Here is a 22,617-nt window from a genome sequence, read left to right on the forward strand (position 1 = left end):
AATATGCTGTTTACATGACCCTTATCAAATCCAGAATATTGTCATTTTCCGAACAATAGTGCATGTAAACGTAGTCAATGAGAAAATGAACTGTGTATTTACTTTGCTGCAGCGTGTCCACTCTGTCTCAGTTTGCTGTTTGTAGAGATAGAAGCTGCCGTTCCCCTCGCTCCTCAGTTTGTAATCCATATGATGTTATTCCAGCTCAGGTAAATACGGGCGGCCATCAAATTCAAATGCATCGTCCATATTCTCAAAATCAGATAAATATCCAGCCATCCTACTCTGTTTACTGTCATGACGGCTTGATGCACTGCAGCTGAACTCTCAGCTGATGTGAGGCTCTCACAGGACTTGGTCACAGAGTCCCCGGATGTGACAGCAGGTAAATAAAGCCTCTCACATATGACAGTATCATATAATAAGGATATGAGCTGTTGAGTGGCAGAAAATAAGCCATCTACACGACGTAAATGCACACATTGTACATGCCCCTATTTCCTCTGTTCCAGGCCGACGCTCGGCATGTTATATAGCGTTGTAGTGGATCCATTACAAAAATTCCTTTTCAGGGTGAGATCTAAACATTGACTTTATGATCTAAAGCATAAATAAAGCTGGAAATAACGTCCAGGTCGTAAGAAACTGTAATTTTCCTCTAAACAACTTTTCTCTTGTTAAGGTTTGATTTCATGAAATCCAAGCTACTCTTTGAGAGCTACTCCAATGGCTCCAAGTCTGTCAACCTGGTTTCTCACTCCCTGCTGGCATACGACACTCGAAACACTGGGCCGAGCAGGAGCGCCGGAGCCCACGGCAGGGCCGGGCACAATGTCTTCCACTGCATCCTCCAACCGTCCAAAACTGGCACCAACCGAGCAACACTGCAGCTGGAGCTGCATTACAGGTAGCCTTAAGGTCTCATTATGCTTTCCGCATCAGTGAGGAACGCGAGTGTCCGCACGGAAAAGTGACGTCAAATCAGCAGACACGCCCCTCTGCAAGGCTCCGTGCGGACGGTTTTGTAATTTTGTAACTACGCGGACGCGGACACGGGTGGGCGGACAAAGTGGAGTTTTCAAGACTCGCGCTCAATTCCGCCTGCAGAAACCCACACAGAGTATAAAAGCTCCACACGTTTCCTCGTCAGGATTCCGTGTCTCTCATTTCCGTGCGGCCGGCCAAAGCGTCAAGCATAATCCAGGCTTTAGGCACCTTTAGCTGCTTTTCAGGGGGAACCAGGCACATACAACGTTTCACCATATACAGAAGTTACAGATATCCAGAGTGTGTTATAACAATGGGTTGCTATCCATTTAGTACTCAATTCCTCAATTCTTTCAGGATTCTTTCCCCCCACAACACTGCAGACATTATTTCTCTTACAGTAGATACCCATTATTTATTTATTTATTAGGTTATGTATTTATTAGTTTATTTGTAAGGGACAAGTACAGAGAACAAAGTAACAAACAAATTAAATGGCTGTTGTCCACATCCCGGCAGGTGTACACGTGACTCCTCCTCCTTCACCGTGGTCCTCAACAACCTGAGGGTGTTCCTGATCTTCGACTGGCTCCAGCTGGTGCGTGACTTCCTGCGCGTGGGTCCGGTGGAGAGGGGTTCTGCCGGGGCCCAGCCCGGCCAACCTCCAGCCGCAGCCCCGCCCGCCACCACCGGGGCCGTCATGCCCAAGACGGTGAAGAGCGGCGTGGTCACCAAGAGGTCCACGGTGCCCGTCATCCAGGACCACTGCCTGGAGGTTAAAATCAATGTCACAGGTCAGTAGAGGTTTCACAGACTAGTCCACTATCAAAACCGCTAGTCGACTAATCTGTGGTTTTTAGGAATAAACAATATAATAAATCGATAAATTGAACATTTGTAACCAGTCTCTCAGAGCCGATCAGGACGCTGCTATTTCAATACCCCCAGTTTGGTCCCGCCTACATTAGTTAACCCTTTACTGGCTTTTCTTAATGTATTTTATTTACAACTTTTCAGAAAACACACACACACACACACACACACACACACACACACACACACACATTGAAGTGGTAACAAACACCCACCACCTCTCACCTCTTCCTACACATGAAAAGGGGGGTAAAGGAGAAAAAAAAGCCTCTTCTTCCCAGGTTTCTGTGCTCATCCATTTATATTGTATTTGAGAAGTGTATAAAGACAAATGCTTGACTGAGAATAAAAGTCATTGAGGCATCATGTGGGTCGCCTCCGCAATGTAATATAGTCAAGGAAAGATTTGCCATATTTGGTATTTGATTGCTTAAATGAACAATGTTTAACTTCCCTCCATCTTGCCTGGACGATGTGGATGTGCTATGTGGTTTTTAGGCTTGCTGCAGCACAAATCGCCCTTTTGGGGCACGTAATAAACTTGAACCTTGAACCTGGAGCTCCCCGGTTCATTCACAGAACTTCCTGGTCCAAGTTATGTCATAATGATGTCATTGTTGTTTGGTCTCCAGGCACAGAGTTTGTGGTGGTGGAGGACTCGTCCTGTCTGGATACCAATGCCATCATTCTGAAGGGCACCACCGTCCTCACCTACAAACCCCGTCTGCTGGACAGACCCTTCTCTGGCAGCCTGGCAGGAATAGAGGTGACATTTCTATCTCTCTGGCGTTGAAGCACCAATAATGAATACAGCATCCAAATCACATTGTTGAATTTCATTTGAATTCAATTTTTTAAATTCAAGTATGCAAGTGCACACTGGGAATGGTATTTTCATAATTTGATAACTCACTCATGCTCCTCCTTTTGGCATTGTCATGATTGGATAACTGGCTGTCAGTCATGCTCCTCGCTGTGACGTACCTTGGACCCTACTTGAGACTTCGACCAAGTGACTTGGACCTCACTTGAGACTTGGACCAAGTTCCTTGGGACTTGCTTGAGACTTGGCCCAAGAGACTTGGGACTTGCTTGAGACTTTGATCAAGAGAATTGGGACTTACTTGAGACTTGGACCAAGTGACTTGGGACTTGCTTGAGAGCATTTCTGCCTTTGCATGTCACAGGTGTTCTCGTGTCGGCTGGGCAGTGAGCAGGAGACGGCGCTGTCTATCATCGACCCGGTCAACATTCAGGTGGAGCTGTGTGGGAGCCCAACCTACCCCAGCAGCTCGGGCCTACTGGACGCCTTCAACATAGAGGACTTCCCCCCCCTGCTGGAGGTCAGAGGCTATGACAGTCCACATGCCACAAGTGGAACCAGTAGCAGTCGCTGTGCTAACTGGATCATTGCAGCAGCTAAAGATCAGGGGCCGGTTGCACAAAACACCTTAAGTTAAGATTCCATAAGGGTAGTGTCCAGGTAAAAGCACTCTCCTACCACCGCGGAGACCCGGGTTCAATTCCCGGGAGCGGTACTTCTGGCTTGGTCCGACGTTCCTACAGACACAATTGGCCATGTCTGCGGGTGGGAAGCCAGTGGGCCATGAGTCCTGGTCGCTGCACCTAGTGCCTCCTCTGCTCGGTCAGGGCACCTGTTCAGGGGGGAGGGGAACTCGGGGGAATAGCGTGATCCTCCCACACGCTACGTCCTGCCGGTGAACACCTTGCTGTCAGGTGAAAAGAAGTGGTTGGCGACTGCACATGTACAGTAAGGATGTGCTAGTCTACAACTCTCCCCAGATTGGCAGAGGGGGTGGAGCAACGATCTGGAAAAAACAACTTTGATTAAAAAAAAAAGAGTTGTATCAGTGGACAGAGCTAGAGAGGTCGTCGTCGTCAGTTGCATTTAGTGTACAATGAATGAATGCATGTCTGGTCCAGTTAAGCCCATCATGTGCATCTTGTGATGTGTCTTCTGTGAATGAGCTTTTATTGTATTAGACTTACGTTAGTATTCCCAGACATGCTGAAGATGTTATTACAGATTTTATTCCAAAAATGCTTACCAGTGTGGGTGTTGAGGTCTTTTTCTCCATTGGTTTATTGGAATACAGTGTTTCCCATACATAAAGGAATTTGTGGCGGGCCGCCACAATAATATTTGGACCGCCACAATAAGATGTTGACCAAAAAAAAAAAAAAAAATTTTTTTTTTTTTTTTTTTTTTTACAGTGCACCTGAACGCAACATGCAAGATATCCGCTGAATAAGTGTCCAATAAATGTTCATGTCATTCTGGCCAATACTTCTGTTATAGCTTTTCAGTCTGGAATATGGAATATCTTTCAATAATCTATGATTTAGCTGCTAAATTGTCAAATACCGCCATCTGCTCGCTACCCAGGCACTTATGTATGTACTTAACCCAACTAACTTAACCTAACTAACTATCCGGTGTGCACAACACTGTCAGCCTAAACTCCGGCTGACACCCCAAAAACCTACAATCCGCTACAGAAAAATGTATATTGTTTGTTTATTAACTGGCCCCTCGCCTTCTATCATTTCACGAAAGTGGCAAAGCAAGTTGAGTATCCCTGACCTATAGGGAGAAATTTAGTTTGTCATTGTAAACCCACAGCACAGTAATGATGACATGTTCTTCATAGATCTAGCCTTTTAATTTTGCTCTTAAGCTTTCTCAAAGTACATCAAATTCATGCATTTTACTTTAAAATGTTTAAAAAAATCTCGCGGGGGGGCATGCCCCCGCACCCCCCTAGGGGGTCTGCGGTCCCCCACCACAAATTCTCTAAATCCTGTGGGAAACACTGGAATATGAGGTGCATTGGTAGAATCAGTGGAATATATGAGTTTATACAGTTTTGAGAATGGTTTGTTTGATTTTGCAATTTTATTTTTTAGATTGTCCCAGGTGTGTACTAGAGATGTCCTTTTTTTGCCTTGATTGAATGTTTTAATTGGATGTATTGTGAGTATTGCTGTTTCTCAATGCCGTATGTCAATAAGCTGTTGGAATGTTAACAAGGTGTGTAATTCCTTGCCTGTGATTGGTTGACAGATCCAGTTCCCTGCACTCGACATTCGTCTGTCTTACAATGACATCCAGCTTTTCCTGGCCATCGCCAAGTCCATCCCCACTGCCGGCTCTCCACCCCCCAGCAGCTCTGCCAGCACTTCCACAAGCAGCACCGAGCCGCCCGCTACACCTAAAGACATATTCAGGCACAAGACTCAAGCTCTCATAGGTATGGATAGTCTACACCTAAAGACTTCAGGCACAAGACTCAAGCTCTCATAGGTATGGATAGTCTACACCTAAAGACTTCAGGCATAAGACTGAAGCTCTCATAGGTATGGATAGTCTACACCTAAAGACTTCAGGCATAAGACTGAAGCTCTCATAGGTATGGATAGTTTACACCTAAAGACATATTCAGGCACAAGACTCAAGCTCTCATAGGTATGGATAGTCTACACCTAAAGACTTCAGGCATAAGACTGAAGCTCTCATAGGTATGGATAGTCTACACCTAAAGACTTCAGGCATAAGACTGAAGCTCTCATAGGTATGGATAGTCTACACCTAAATACTTCAGGCATAAGACTGAAGCTCTCATAGGTATGGATAGTTTACACCTAAAGACTTCAGGCATAAGACTGAAGCTCTCATAGATATGGATAGTTTACACCTAAAGACATATTCAGGCACCAGACTGAGGCTCTCATAGGTATGGATAGTTTACACCTAAAGACTTCAGGCATAAGACTGAAGCTCTCATAGGTATGGATAGTCTACACCTAAAGACTTCAGGCATAAGACTGAAGCTCTCATAGGTATGGATAGTCTACACCTAAAGACTTCAGGCACAAGACTGAAGCTCTCATAGATATGGATAGTCTACACCTAAAGACATATTCAGGCACAAGACTCAAGCTCTCATAGATATGGATAGTCTACACCTAAAGACATATTCAGGCACAAGACTCAAGCTCTCATAGGTATGGATAGTTTACACCTAAAGACATATTCAGGCACCAGACTGAGGCTCTCATAGGTATGGATAGTCTACACCTAAAGACATATTCAGGCACCAGACTGAGGCTCTCATAGATATGGATAGTCTACACCTAAAGACATATTCAGGCACCAGACTGAGGCTCTCATAGGTATGGATAGTCTACACCTAAAGACATATTCAGGCACCAGACTGAAGCTCTCATAGGTATGGATAGTCTACACCTAAAGACATATTCAGGCACCAGACTGAAGCTCTCATAGGTATGGATAGTTTACACCTAAAGACATATTCAGGCACAAGACTGAAGCTCTCATAGGTATGGATAGTCTACACCTAAAGACATATTCAGGCACAAGACTGAGGCTCTTGTATGGCGGCTCTGCTATGTGGGGCGTGTGGTCAGAGGGTCTGCTTTGTGTCCACAGAGGGTCAGCTCAGCTGCCTGCAGGACCTCGGCTTCAGGAAAGAGGACTGCAAGAGAGCACTGCTTCACTGTAAAGGTGAGTCAACACTGTCCACAGCTGACCACTCCCACATTCACTTTACACAGCTGACCACTCCCACATTCACTTTACACAGCTGACCACTCCCACATTCACTTTACACAGCTGACCACTCCCACATTCACTTTACACAGCTGACCACTCCCACATTCACTTTACACAGCTGACCACTCCCACATTCACTTTACACAGCTGACCACTCCCACATTCACTTTACACAGCTGACCACTCCCACATTCACTTTACACAGCTGACCACTCCCACATTCACTTTACACAGCTGACCACTCCCACATTCACTTTACACAGCTGACCACTCCCACATTCACTTTACACAGCTGACCACTCCCACATTCACTTTACACAGCTGACCACTCCCACATTCACTTTACACAGCTGACCACTCCCACATTCACTTTACACAGCTGACCACTCCCACATTCACTTTACACAGCTGACCACTCCCACATTCACTTTACACAGCTGACCACTCCCACATTCACTTTACACAGCTGACCACTCCCACATTCACTTCACACAGCTGACCACTCCCACATTCACTTTACACAGCTGACCACTCCCACATTCACTTTACAAGTGCCTTCTGTTTGTCTGTCTGTCTATTTTATCATACTAAATGATCTAGTTTGGTGGGACTCCGGCCCCTTGTTGTGTGTGTGTGTGTGTGTGTGTGTGTGTGTTGTTGTGTTGTGTTTCTCGTATGAGCTGGCGTCTCGGGGGTTAATGTTGTATGAGAGGAGGAGGGGGCAGGTTGAGAGGTGGACAATTAAGGGCTTGATGATGAAGGTAACAAAAAACGTTAATGATTCCCATGGGGAAATGTTGTGGCTGCAGCAGCCAATTGTAATAGGATACAACAGGCGGGTCTTCTGACATGTACACATCTGTGGCAGGCGTAAGCCTGCACGATATGAGGAAAATGTGCGATAACATTGTACAATATAGCGATGACGATACGACTTGCGATAAATAAACAGATATTAACGTATGCATATTAGCTATACAGTTCCTATGTCTTTCTGCTTTAATAATGCTAACATAGACCCCAAACATAGCCGATGCCCACTGAATAAAGAAATGCAATACACACTGACTCAGCGTGTTTGGGCTTTGGCAGAGGGGCGGAGCGCACTGTTGCAAGGCAAAGGTGTACGCTGGATTTACAACACAAGACAAAATGATCAGATGCTGAGTGGGAATGCATGATGCATGTAAATAAAACCACCTTTGTTATTCATTGCGTTTCAGGCAGTCTTTGCGATGTGTTTATTGCACATGTTCATTCGCGTTTATTCGCGTCGCTCTTGGTGTGTAAAAGCCTTTAGAAAGAAATATTGAAATTCTCTGAGCTCATGTTTATTGTGTTTGTGAGTGAATATTGGTCGATTCTGATGGCAGAAACGTGTGTGTGTGTGTGTGTGTGTGTGTGTGTGTCCACCAGGCCAGCTGGACCAGGCTGCCACATGGCTGCTGGAGAATGCAGACAGCATGGCAGGTCGTCCCAGAGGCCGAGCCCCCTCTGACCCAGGCAGCCACGGCGCTCCTCTGTCCGGGGTGGAGGTCAAGGCCGACCGCGTCTGCATCTGCTTCATCGACGACTGTCTGGACTGTGACATCCCCCTGGCCGAGTTCACCTTCTCCAGTGAGTCTGCCATGCACTTATTATATATTACACTGGGTTATATAGCAAGCACGTCTTTAAAGGAGGACTTACCCCCTAGATATGCATTAGAACAGTGATTTGAAAATACCTATGGAAAAAACCAAGAAATGACATATACTCTTGTCTATACTAGACTCTTTGGCTGTGTTCAAGTCAAGATTTATTTTCGGAAATCGACGCCATTACAGTTTGCCTACTGCCTCAAAAATAATTTATTTGAGAGGGGCAATATCTTTATAAATATCAACAACTAGCCAACGCTGGTGGCCTGTTTGGAAAGAGCTTTGCTCAAAATGGTTGAAAGTTATATCAATTTGGTAATTCAGTGGCGAACTAGAAATTTAATTATTTTTCTGCATGTATCTCTATGGCAGTGTGTCAAAACTACGTTACGAGAGCAAAGTGATGTGGGCTCGTTACAGCAGCACACCGCACAATACAACAAACCCCCCGTTCTGGGGTAACACAATGCGAGATTTCTCTACGTCATTCCCTCGTCCAAGTTGCCATATAGTCCCTTTTTCATTTTAGTTTGGGGGCTTTTCGTGATTCTTGTTAAAAGTTGTGCAAAAGTTTTCCTCTCAGCGCAGTGCAGGCTGCGCCTCGTCCCTCCTGCCAGACCCCGGCTGGCGAAACAGCCTGCTGTATGCATGGGGCGCTCGTAACCTCACGGAGCAACAAACAAACACAGACAGAAATAGCTGGTGTGCGATTTAGAGAATACAGTCTGAGATTGGGTACAGGATTGAGGGAATCCCGCATCTGTTTGCGAAGGTGCGACTGGACAGGACGCTTTTCACAGACGGGCACAGTAGTCGGAGCGAGGCGAGTGTCTCTCAGGGCTACTCAGGGCACAGCTGCAGATCTCTCCTCCTCCTCCTCCCCGCATTCAGTCTGTCCAAAATCAATACCGATATAATCTCAGTAGGAGGGATGCAGGGAAATATGATAGTAGCCGATGTGTTTAGAGAAGCTTTGTCACGTTGTCACGTCGTAGTATAGCGTTATATTTTACATGTGCGCTAAACTGCGACCATATTTGTTTGCGGAAATATCAGACTGCTCTCTCTGCTCTCAGAGCACAGAGAGCCCAGCTGCTGCTGGCCTGCTGCGCGCGCCCGGAGCTTGGGGCTCGTCCATGTTACAGTACGACTCTCTCCCGCCTGCCTGGGCTGGAGACAGTGCTTGCAACTCGGACTGATAATATAAACATCATCATTCGAGCTTATCCAGGTAAGATATCAATAAAGTAATGACACATTCAGCGGGAAACTAACTATAATTAAGACATGTGCCAACTTTGACGACGTTTGGTTCAGTATTTTAAGAGCAAACTTCAATAGGAATAGGCTTGGAGTTCTGAGGAGCCGAAAGGGTACAGGGGGGGTAGGGGAGTAATTATCTTGAAATCCCATAGTCTTTGGGGGCACTGTGACGTCAGTGTGCCCCTAATCTCCCATTCATTTGAGAAAAAAAAAAAAAGCAGTCTTCGACCCTTAGAGGGCGCTTATGCCAGGTATGCTGCTGAAAAATGATACAAATGGTAAAATGGCAACAGTTTGGTGTCAAATGTGGAAATTCTGACCAGAATTCTTCACACATCACCCCCAAAGTCATATATATTGGTTAAAAGCTGAAAAAAAGTGTTTTGGAGGTAAGTTCTCCTTTAACACATTGACTGCCAGCCATTTTTTTCTTGCTGTAGGTAGCTTCTGCCAGGTTTTTTTTTGAGGATTCTAGGCTCATTTTACAAGAGCCGAGGTTTCTCTTCTGTTACGACTTCGTGAACACCAATCATCTAAAAAGAACTAATAGAATGTGTGCTTTCTCTGTCTAAAAGAGTTAGTTTGTAGAGTTAGTAGTTATGTAAGCATTAGCACTTGAATACAGCATGGTTTCAGCATCAGAAAAAATATTTAGAGATAAACGGCTTTTTGTGAAATTTAATAGAACAGTCACTTTAACCATTCATTTTTGGCATCAGTAAGACCTAAACAATAGTTTGAACAGTAATTTCCTCCATAACAGCAGTAAACTTCCCTCTGCTCAACTCCTCCCTCCTGTGGGCGTTCTTTTTTGCTGCAGCGGTGTCACAAGCACTTTCCTACCTTTGCAAATGCACTTTCTCATACTCTCGACCTCTCAAATAAATTTCTGAATAGAAATTAAATTACTCTAAATTATAGCGAAAAAGAAACAAAAAAGAATGGGTTGAAAATCCCATTCTAAAAGCCTTTTAGAATGGGATTTGTTTCCAATTTGGTGTCGGACTAGGGGGCAGTCCCCGCTTGTCACCATTGCTTTGCTGCTGCTGTGCGGGTGTGTGCCTGTCTGTGCGGCCGCTCTTTGAGGAAGTCTGGTTGGACTCGCTCGCATCTTGGAGTTTTGGTTGAGGGCTTTGATGAAGCTTTTGCGATTCTGGTCATATTATGCTGCGTGTTTCAAAGTGTGTCCCACCCGCAATCCACTATGCAAATCTGCAATCCCGCACCGCCAGCAATCAGCGCGAAAATGAAAGCGCCTTCGCCAATCCACCTTCATGAGAATGGCTTCAGTCACACTGCTTTTTGCTTGCCTTCCTCCTTCCTTGTCGCCACTTAGTGGGTCGGTGGAATGGGTTGTACACGTTGTACACGTCCAATACCTATATAAGAGATGTAAAAGGCTTAGATGCACAACCTACCGTCAAAAAAAAAAAATCAATTTTTTTGACGAGTACACTCGTCGCTGGCAGTTAACAGCTGGATTGTGTTTGACGAGTACACTCGTCGCTGGCAATCAAGGTGTTAAGAACATTCTTAGTATCACTGCTTCAATAGATGGGTTTCCATCCACCTGTTTTGTTTGCCTTTTTGATTTGAACATTAAAACCTGAGTAGAAACGCTGCAAAAAAATCAAACAAAATATCGCTTGGGGGACATGAAAACGTCCTATCGATAAAAGATAAAGGCGACTAAGTGCATTGGAAACAGATTAAGTGAATCTTCCTGTGTCTCGTTAACCAAACTGCATTCCAAAACCAAGCATTTCATGTTGCCTTGCTCACTTGCACAAGTTAACACCCCGACCGTAGGGGACAACTGTTGCTAAGAAACTCATTCTGAAGGAATGGAAGTCCCCCTCTGGGACAGACATGACCTCTGTTATACGGATGGAGAGACTTAGGTTCCTGAGGACCAACTCACTTAATAAATCTTCAGCTATTTGGGACCCGTTCCTAGCCTACCTCGTTGAGGCTGGGGGCGATAGGTGACTCGCCCGGCTGGTTTCTCATGGACCCCTTGCGTGGGATCCCGGGCACAGTGTCTCTTACAAACATATAAGCACCTTATGCGACTGGTAGCATGAGACTTAATACTGAATGTTGATAATATGTGTTTTTTTGTTTTTTTCCTGTGTCTGAGCCTGTTTGTTTGTGTTGTTCGTGTGTTGTTCAAAAAAGTTGATGTCCCATTAAAACACATTGTTTTCTGTGGCAGGGCTGTACATGCTGCAACGTATTGGTTCCACCCAGGAGGGCAACGCCAGCTTCACTCTGTCTGGAGACTACTACAACCGAGAGCTGTCAGGTAAGAGCTTCACTCTGTCTGGAGACTACTACAACCTAGAGCTGTCAGGTCTGTCTGGAGACTACTACAACCTAGAGCTGTCAGGTAAGAGCTTCACTCTGTCTGGAGACTACTACAACCTAGAGCTGTCAGGTAAGAGCTTCACTCTGTCTGGAGACTACTACAACCTAGAGCTGTCAGGTAAGAGCTTCACTCTGTCTGGAGACTACTACAACCGAGAGCTGTCAGGTAAGAGCTTCACTCTGTCTGGAGACTACTACAACCTAGAGCTGTCAGGTCTGTCTGGAGACTACTACAACCTAGAGATGTCAGGTAAGAGCTTCACTCTGTCTGGAGACTACTACAACCTACAGCTGTCAGGTAAGAGCTTCACTCTGTCTGGAGACTACTACAACCTAGAGCTGTCAGGTAAGAGCTTCACTCTGTCTGGAGACTACTACAGCCTAGAGCTGTCAGGTAAGAGCTTCACTCTGTCTGGAGACTACTACAACCTAGAGCTGTCAGGTAAGAGCTTCACTCTGTCTGGAGACTACTACAACCTAGAGATGTCAGGTAAGAGCTTCACTCTGTCTGGAGACTACTACAACCTAGAGATGTCAGGTAAGAGCTTCACTCTGTCTGGAGACTACTACAACCTAGAGATGTCAGGTAAGAGCTTCACTCTGTCTGGAGACTACTACAACCTAGAGATGTCAGGTAAGAGCTTCACTCTGTCTGGAGACTACTACAACCTAGAGATGTCAGGTAAGAGCTTCACTCTGTCTGGAGACTACTACAACCTAGAGATGTCAGGTAAGAGCTTCACTCTGTCTGGAGACTACTACAACCTAGAGATGTCAGGTAAGAGCTTCACTCTGTCTGGAGACTACTACAACCGAGAGCTGTCAGGTAAGAGCTTCACTCTGTCTGGAGACTACTACAACCTAGAGCTGTCAGGTAAGAGCTTCCTCCTTGCTGCCGATAGAGAAACAGTCGCCTCTCTGCTTGCTCCTGCTTCTCTGCCAGCTTTTTGCTTTTTAACTACGAAACTTTCTTTTTTCTTTTATCCCCCTGATTTTACTACTACGCCACTTTCTAGTAACGATCTTTCATTTTGAATCGTTAACCTATTTTTATGGAATCACCACTAACAGCACTTTCGGAGCTCACCCAGGCTAAGTATAGCCTAGCATAGCCTAGCACTCCAGAGACTGTCGGACAATATGCCTCATATAAGCTGCTGTGATCATCTTCAAAGGATTGCCGTACTGGAAACAACGATATTTCATCTCTCAAATAACTCACTGCCATCGAGTCAAATTGCACGGAATGTCACGAGCAACGTGAGTACATTATCATTAGCTCTCAGGGATGCTGACTCACTGCTACCGAGTCAAACTGCTATGGCTACCAACCTAGAGCTAGCTGATGCGGCTAGCCTGCCAGCTCCGGAGAAAGCCCGTGCTAACATCGCTAACCAAACTGCGAGCCCGAAGCATAAACAAAGACATATCCCAAAGAGATTAGTGATTTCCGAATCCACAACTACTCCACAAAACCCAGAAATCAGCTCAGCAACAGGCTGGCCCTCCCTAAATTCCAGCCTGCGGTGCTCGGCTCGGCAAGCTAATGGCCTGACACGGGCTCTCCGCACGAGAGATGAGGGTCGTCAACTGCTTAACCACAAACACCAAAACGAGCGGTCATGGACTACTGTCACGAGAGGAGGAACAGCCCCCCCTCCTCCGCTAATGGAATTGCAACTTGAGAATCGTTTTGGCCTGCTTCGATCACCTCCAGCTGACATAGCTGCCCAGCTCCATGAGAGGGAAAATCAGGCTAGCGCTAGCACAAGGCCTCAGGGAAGAAACACTGTCTCAAAGCCCAAGGACACCCAAGCCATAACAACCCTGATAGTAGGAGTAGGAGATTATACAGTGAAAAACATCAGGAGTTGGAGAAACTCCAAAACATACTGCTTCCCTCAAGACGCAATCTCTGACATAACAGGAAAAATCACAGAGCTACTTACATCTCACAAAGCTGTGACTAGGGTGATCCTGCACATTGGGAAAAATGTTATTTATAAGCAAGAATCAGAGAAACTTAAATCTGATTTTACCAATTTGCTGAATATGCTAGCCTCTCTAAACATTGAGGCTTTTATCAGTGGTCCTTTACCATCTCAGGGCACGAACCGCTTCAGCAGACTACTAGGCCTAAGCTCATGGCTTTCCACCGCCTGCCCACTACATAAAGTAAACTTTATTGAGAATTTTAATTTGTTCTGGCAGCGTGAGCACCTCTTCACTACGGACGGGCGCTATCTCAATAGTGCTGGCGAGGCTTTACTGAGTTCTAATCTACTATACACGGTGGACTATTACAAGGTCAAGATCCCTCTAAAGCCTCCCCAAGACAGACAGCCTGACGCAGCGGCCACAGAGCTCTCCTCCAGCCCTGCTCCACCTGCAGCCACTGACCATGCTCAGATCGACGCAGCTTCCGGCCCAGCTGCCGACCCTGCCCAACTGACCAATGACGCCACACCTCCGGCAGTCGCCACACCTCCGGCTCTACAGGTCGCCGCCCCACCTCCTGCCGCCGCCCCGGCCCAACTGACCAAAGACGCCCCACCTCCTGCCGCCGCCCCGGCCCAACTGACCAACGCCACACATCCGGCAGCCGCTGTCCTGGCTCTACAGGTCGACGCCGTGGCTCAACTGGTCAACGCTCCACCAAACGACGACGACTTCATCTTCTCCCCTCCCCTCCTCTCTTCCACCCCCCCTTTCTCCTCCACCCCCCCTTCCCCACTCTTTCCCCCTCCCCTCCACTCTCCCACCTCCCTCTTCTCGCCCCCCACCGCAGCTCAACGGCCTGATGACCCGGCGGAGAGCGACGCCCCCCCAGGTGTTTACCCGGCGGGGAGCGACGCCCCCCCAGCTGTTTCCTTGGAGACCTCATTTTCCCCCCCCCTCCACTCCTCCACCTCCCTCTCATCGCCCTCCTCCCTTTCCCCCTCCCTCCACCTACTGCCATTCTCAGCTGGCATGAACAAGCTAATTGAGGAGGTTAATGTTAGTCTAGCTAGCCCGCTCCGCACCTCCAACAAACTGTTTGAGCGGGCTGACGCTGGACTAGCTAGCCTGCAGTGCACCCCCCCGCCTGGCCTAAAAGAACTGGCTAATCAGCCCTCTCCATCTGTCATGAACACACTGGCCGAACAGACTCCTGGCCTAAAAGAACTGGCTAATCAGCCCTCTCCATCTGTCATGAACACACTGGCTGAACAGACTCACGCCAGAATAGCCAGCGCCCCCTGCTCCTCCCCACCCTCAACATCTCCCCCTCCTCGCCCCCCCCCATCCCAAAGACCCCCTCGCTCCAGCACCCCCTGCTCCTCCCCACCCCAAAGACCCCCTCGCTCCTCCCCACCCCCAAGACCTCCTTGTTCCGACCCCCCACCCTCAAAACCACCTCCCCCTCCCACCCGCTCACCCTTCCCTCAATCTCCCTGCCCGCCCCAAAGGGGAAAACTGAAGAAAAAAGCATTTTCTGCCCCAAAAACAAGGTCACAGAGGATCATGAAACGATCAGATGTCTAACTATCCCCACCCTGATTAGCTACAGAACAAACAAAGATTATCTCTCAGCACGTCCTGTTCCAGGACCAAGCCTAGTATCTGTTCTCCAGGGACACTCTGAAAAGCATTTACAAATTCAACCTAGCAGTGCAGCTATCAAGGCTGCACTGCTAAATATTAGGTCACTTGTAAGCAAGTCGCTTCTAATAAACGATCTGATTACGAGTCATAAACTGGACCTCATGTTCCTCACAGAGACCTGGCTTGATCTAAACAACAGGGAATATGTTCTTAATGAGTCAGCCCCACCTAACTTTAACTACATTGACGCCCCCAGAGTCGGTAAGAAAGGGGGAGGAGTAGCTATTATTTTCTCTGATGCTTTTCAATGCAAGCAGGTATCGTTTGGCGACTTTTCATCATTTGAATATCTGGCCGCTGTTCTGAAGTGCTCTCCCTCTATTTTACTACTGATTATATACAGACCACCTAAGTACTCTAGTAGTTTTTTTGATGAATTTTCAGAACTCCTTTCTATAATCTCCATAGAACATGACTGTTTAACTATTGCAGGAGATTTTAATATTCATATTGACAACCCCAATGATAATAATGCCAAAGAATTGAATAACCTCCTTGACACTTTTGACCTGTTACAACATGTCTCTGGGCCCACTCACAATCGAGGCCATACCCTAGATTTATTTATCACCAAGGGCTTTGAGTCATCGTTTCTTTCAGCTAGTGATGTTGCTCTGTCCGACCATCTCTGTATTTTTCTTGAACTCAAGATCACCCCTATCGCTCTTACTCGGTCAAAAACCATCAAAAAGCGTTACATCAACGAGAGTACTAGCACACGGTTCATGGAGGCTTTCTCGCTGGCCCCTTCCCTCTCCTCAGCCTCTGTCAATGATCTCCTAGATAACTTCAATTCTAAAACCCTAAAGGCTATTGATGCTGTAGCTCCCATTAGATCTAAACTAATCTCCGGTAAGAAAAAAGCACCATGGAGAAACGCTCCCTCTGTAAATAACAAAAAAAGAGATTGTAGGAAAGCCGAGCGCAAATGGCGGAAAACTAAACTTCACATCGATTATGACATCTATAAAAATAGTCTTCACTCCTACAACCAGGAACTAAAAAATTCCAGAAAATTCTTCTTCTCCGACATTATCAGCAAAAACACCAATGACGCTCGCACTCTTTTTGCCACTGTTGACAGGCTGACAAACCCCCCCCCACAAATTGCCCCTGATCTTCTATCCAATGTCAAATGCAATGAATTTGCGACCTTCTTTAGGGATAAAATTATAAATATCAGACTAACTATTTCCACATCAAGAACAAATGTGGCTCCGCCGCACCCACAGAATAGGTGCTTAATTAACATGACTCAGTTCAATGTCATTGACCACAAGAAACTAGAAGAAACGATACGAGGCCTTAAATCCTCATCGTGTTGCCTAGACACCCTGCCAACAAGCTTTCTAAAAAATGTCTACAGTTGCCTGGCGACCGACATACTGAAGATAATTAATACCTCTCTTCTTACAGGCATTTTCCCAAAATCTCTAAAAACTGCAGTTGTTAAGCCCTTGCTAAAGAAGCGTAGCCTCGACCCCTCTATAATCAGCAATTACAGACCAATATCAAATCTTCCCTTTATTAGCAAAATACTCGAAAAAACTGTCTACCAACAACTCAATACCTTTCTATCCTCCAATGACCTCCTAGATCCTTTCCAATCAGGCTTCCGACCCCATCATAGCACCGAAACTGCGCTTATCAGAGTTATAAATGACATCCGAATGAACACTGATTCAGGTAAAATCTCAATCTTAGTGTTACTAGACCTCAGCGCTGCCTTTGATACGGTTGACCACGAAATTCTATTGGACAGACTGGAAAACTGGGTCGGGCTTTCCGGCACGGTCCTAGAGTGGTTCAGATCTTATCTGCAAGACAGGAACTACTTTGTCTCCATTGGCAACTACACATCTGACCAAACCAAAATGACATGTGGGGTACCCCAAGGATCAATTTTAGGTCCTGTCCTGTTTAACCTTTATATGCTCTCTCTGGGCCTAATTATGCAAAAAAACAAAATAGCTTATCATAGCTATGCAGATGACACCCAACTCTACATAGCCCTCTCATCGGATGACTATGCCCCCATAGAGTCACTGTGTCAGTGCCTTGCGCAAATTAATGATTGGATGTGCCAGAATTTTCTCCAACTTAATAAAGACAAAACAGAGATAATTGTCTTCGGCAAAAAAGTAGATAGGCTCAAAGTTACTGCTCACCTCGAATCCCTATCTCTGAAGCCAAAGGACCAGGTAAAAAATCTTGGCATTATTATTGACTCTGATCTAAATTTCAACTCCCACATCAAGCTTATAAGAAAATCTGCCTTCTATCATCTAAAAAATATAGCAAGGATTAGAGGCTATATGTCCAAACAAGATCTTGAAAAACTAATTCATGCTTTCATTTCTAGCAGGCTAGACTACTGCAACAGTCTTTTCAATGGTCTTCCCAAAAAAGCTGTTAAACAACTTCAGCTCATTCAGAATGCGGCTGCTAGAGTTCTAACAAGAACCAAGAAAGCTGAACACATTACACCAGTTCTCAAATCCCTGCATTGGCTGCCAGTAAATCTTAGAATAGACTTTAAAATTCTGCTAATAGTTTACAAATCTCTCAACGGGTCAGGCCCACACTACATCTCTGAAATGCTTCTACACTATGAACCATCCAGATCCCTGAGATCTTCAGGCACTGGTCTACTAATTGTCCCAAGGACCAAATCTAAACATGGTGAAGCCGCGTTCTCCCACTATGCCTCTCATAACTGGAACAAACTCCCTGAACACATTAGATCTGCCCCTACTCTGCCTATTTTTAAATCCAAGCTAAAGACCTTTATGTTTACTCTTGCTTTTAACTGCTACTAAACTACTGCCTCTCTCGGCCTGTAATTTTAAAAAGATTTTTCCTGTACATTTCCAACAAATGGACTGTACATGTAATAATAATACTGAAGAGTGCCTTGTAACTTATTTAAAACAGAAATAATGTTTCATGTTTGTTAATTTGAGTATATATTTTAACTAAAACTGTCGGCTGTGTTTTTTATGTGTTTTTTATATGTGCATTGCTTTGCTGCTTGTTTTTTCGATTATTTTTTTTGTAAAGCACCTTGAATTGCCTTTGTGTATGAAAGGTGCTATATAAATAAAATTTGACTTGACTTGACTTGACTTGACTTGACTTGACTTGACTCTGTCTGGAGACTACTACAACCTAGAGCTGTCAGGTAAGAGCTTCACTCTGTCTGGAGACTACTACAACCTAGAGATGTCAGGTAACATGCCAAGTTGACACCCTGTTTTAGCTGAAATCTGCACTTTAGCCAGGTGCTACAAGAAGGTGGTGGTGTGGGGAGGGGGGGGGGAGAATATAGCTTGCATTTTGATTTTGTTTTTTCTTTTACGTATTGGCTCCCCCACCCTCACCCACTGATGTGTCTCAGTAGAAATGATTGCTTCCTGTGTGTGTGTGTGTGTGTGTGTGTGTGTGTGTGTGTGTGTGTGTGTGTGTGTGTGTGTGTGTGTGTGTGTGTGTGTGTGCGTGCGTGTGCCAGGCTGGGAGCCCTTCATTGAGCCGTGGCCGTGCTTCCTGACGTGGCAGCAGCAGGCGGCGGGCAGGCTCCACCCTCCTCGTCTCAGGATGGAGATCAGAGCCAAGCAGAGACTGGACATCAACATCACCTCTGTGCTGCTGGGTACCAACCTCCACTCATTATGTACACTACAGTGTAAATAGACTGGGTACCACCCTCCACTCATTATGTACACTACAGTGTAAATAGACTGGGTACCACCCTCCACTCATTATGTACACTACAGTGTAAATAGACTGGGTACCACCCTCCACTCATTATGTACACTACAGTGTAAATAGACTGGATACCACCCTCCACTCATTATGTACACTACAGTGTAAATAGACTGGGTACCACCCTCCACTCATTATGTACACTACAGTGTAAATAGACTGGGTACCACCCTCCACTCATTATGTACACTACAGTGTAAATAGACTGGGTACCACCCTCCACTCATTATGTAGACTACAGTGTACATAGACTGGGTACCACCCTCCACTCATGTACACTACAGTGTAAATAGACTGGGTACTACCCTCCACTCATTATGTACACTACAGTGTAAATAGACTGGGTACCACCCTCCACTCATTATGTACACTACAGTGTAAATAGACTGGGTACCACCCTCCACTCATTATGTACACTACAGTGTAAATAGACTGGGTACCACCCTCCACTCATTATGTAGACTACAGTGTACATAGACTGGGTACCACCCTCCACTCATGTACACTACAGTGTAAATAGACTGGGTACCACCCTCCACTCATTATGTACACTACAGTGTAAATAGACTGGGTACCACCCTCCACTCATGTACACTACAGTGTAAATAGACTGGGTACCACCCTCCACTCATTATGTAGACTACAGTGTAAATAGACTGGGTACCACCCTCCACTCATGTACACTACAGTGTAAATAGACTGGGTACCACCCTCCACTCATGTACACTACAGTGTAAATAGACTGGGTACCACCCTCCACTCATTATGTACACTACAGTGTAAATAGACTGGGTACCACCCTCCACTCATGTACACTACAGTGTAAATAGACTGGGTACCACCCTCCACTCATTATGTAGACTACAGTGTAAATAGACTGGGTACCACCCTCCACTCATGTACACTACAGTGTGAATAGACTGGGTACCACCCTCCACTCATTATGTACACTACAGTGTAAATAGACTGGGTACCACCCTCCACTCATTATGTACACTACAGTGTAAATAGACTGGGTACCACCCTCCACTCATTATGTACACTACAGTGTAAATAGACTGGGTACCACCCTCCACTCATTATGTACACTACAGTGTAAATAGACTGGGTACCACCCTCCACTCATTATGTACACTACAGTGTAAATAGACTGGGTACCACCCTCCACTCATTATGTACACTACAGTGTAATTAGACTGGGTACCACCCTCCACTCATTATGTACACTACAGTGTAAATAGACTGGGTACCACCCTCCACTCATGTACACTACAGTGTAAATAGACTGGGTACCACCCTCCACTCATGTACACTACAGTGTAAATAGACTGGGTACCACCCTCCACTCATGTACACTACAGTGTAAATAGACTGGGTACCACCCTCCACTCATTATGTACACTACAGTGTAAATAGACTGGGTACCACCCTCCACTCATTATGTACACTACAGTGTAAATAGACTGGGTACCACCCTCCACTCATTATGTACACTACAGTGTAAATAGACTGGGTACCACCCTCCACTCATGTACACTACAGTGTAAATAGACTGGGTACCACCCTCCACTCATTATGTACACTACAGTGTAAATAGACTGGGTACCACCCTCCACTCATTATGTACACTACAGTGTAAATAGACTGGGTACCACCCTCCACTCATGTACACTACAGTGTAAATAGACTGGGTACCACCCTCCACTCATTATGTACACTACAGTGTAAATAGACTGGGTACCACCCTCCACTCATGTACACTACAGTGTAAATAGACTGGGTACCACCCTCCACTCATGTACACTACAGTGTAAATAGACTGGGTACCACCCTCCACTCATTATGTAGACTACAGTGTAAATAGACTGGGTACCACCCTCCACTCATGTACACTACAGTGTAAATAGACTGGGTACCACCCTCCACTCATTATGTAGACTACAGTGTAAATAGACTGGGTACCACCCTCCACTCATGTACACTACAGTGTAAATAGACTGGGTACCACCCTCCACTCATTATGTACACTACAGTGTAAATAGACTGGGTACCAACCTCCACTCATTATGTACACTACAGTGTAAATAGACTGGGTACCACCCTCCACTCATTATGTACACTACAGTGCAAATAGACTGGGTACCACCCTCCACTCATTATGTAGACTACAGTGTAAATAGACTGGGTACCACCCTCCACTCATTATGTACACTACAGTGTAAATAGACTGGGTACCAACCTCCACTCATGTACACTACAGTGTAAATAGACTGGGTACCAACCTCCACTCATTATGTACACTACAGTGTAAATAGACTGGGTACCAACCTCCACTCATGTACACTACAGTGTAAATAGACTGGGTACCAACCTCCACTCATGTACACTACAGTGTAAATAGACTGGGTACCACCCTCCACTCATTATGTACACTACAGTGTAAATAGACTGGGTACCACCCTCCACTCATTATGTACACTACAGTGTAAATAGACTGGGTACCACCCTCCACTCATGTACACTACAGTGTAAATAGACTGGGTACCACCCTCCACTCATTATGTATACTACAGTGTAAATAGACTGGGTACCACCCTCCACTCATTATGTACACTACAGTGTAAATAGACTGGGTACCACCCTCCACTCATTATGTACACTACAGTGTAAATAGACTGGATACCACCCTCCACTCATTATGTAGACTACAGTGTAAATAGACTGGGTACCACCCTCCACTCATTATGTACACTACAGTGTAAATAGACTGGGTACCACCCTCCACTCATTATGTACACTACAGTGTAAATAGACTGGGTACCAACCTCCACTCATTATGTACACTACAGTGTAAATAGACTGGGTACCACCCTCCACTCATTATGTACACTACAGTGTAAATAGACTGGGTACCACCCTCCACTCATTATGTAGACTACAGTGTAAATAGACTGGGTACCACCCTCCACTCATTATGTACACTACAGTGTAAATAGACTGGGTACCACCCTCCACTCATTATGTACACTACAGTGTAAATAGACTGGGTACCACCCTCCACTCATGTACACTACAGTGTAAATAGACTGGGTACCACCCTCCACTCATTATGTACACTACAGTGTAAATAGACTGGGTACCACCCTCCACTCATTATGTACACTACAGTGTAAATAGACTGGGTACCACCCTCCACTCATTATGTAGACTACAGTGTAAATAGACTGGGTACCAACCTCCACTCATGTACACTACAGTGTAAATAGACTGGGTACCACCCTCCACTCATGTACACTACAGTGTAAATAGACTGGGTACCACCCTCCACTTACTATCATCGAGTGCCTCGCCCGCAGCTCGGCTGCTGCACGGCCTCGCCTGCCCTATTGAAATGCGCAGCGCACAATTGCTCAATTTCGCATCACTGATGACATCACTCACTGATTACATCACAACTGCTCGAGTGAGCATCACTGATCACATGGA

General features: G+C 45.7%; 1 protein-coding gene across 1 annotated transcript in view; it reads left to right on the top strand.

Annotated features, from left to right (window-relative positions):
- Window positions 1-22,617, top strand: part of vps13d (vacuolar protein sorting 13 homolog D) — a gene marked incomplete at its 5' end in the record, with an annotated part of 162,147 nt that overhangs the window by 62,576 nt on the left and 76,954 nt on the right. The window contains 9 exons of the mRNA XM_083657137.1: window positions 683-907; window positions 1,507-1,781; window positions 2,493-2,626; window positions 3,048-3,203; window positions 4,946-5,132; window positions 6,332-6,406; window positions 7,871-8,071; window positions 11,573-11,662; window positions 18,878-19,018. Of these exons, the coding sequence (XP_083513263.1) occupies window positions 683-907; window positions 1,507-1,781; window positions 2,493-2,626; window positions 3,048-3,203; window positions 4,946-5,132; window positions 6,332-6,406; window positions 7,871-8,071; window positions 11,573-11,662; window positions 18,878-19,018 (1,484 nt within the window). The remainder of the gene's footprint in view (window positions 1-682; window positions 908-1,506; window positions 1,782-2,492; window positions 2,627-3,047; window positions 3,204-4,945; window positions 5,133-6,331; window positions 6,407-7,870; window positions 8,072-11,572; window positions 11,663-18,877; window positions 19,019-22,617) is intronic.

Source organism: Poromitra crassiceps (genome assembly GCF_964638095.1).
Source record: "Poromitra crassiceps genome assembly, chromosome: 20".
Taxonomy (NCBI): Eukaryota; Metazoa; Chordata; class Actinopteri; order Beryciformes; family Melamphaidae; genus Poromitra; species Poromitra crassiceps.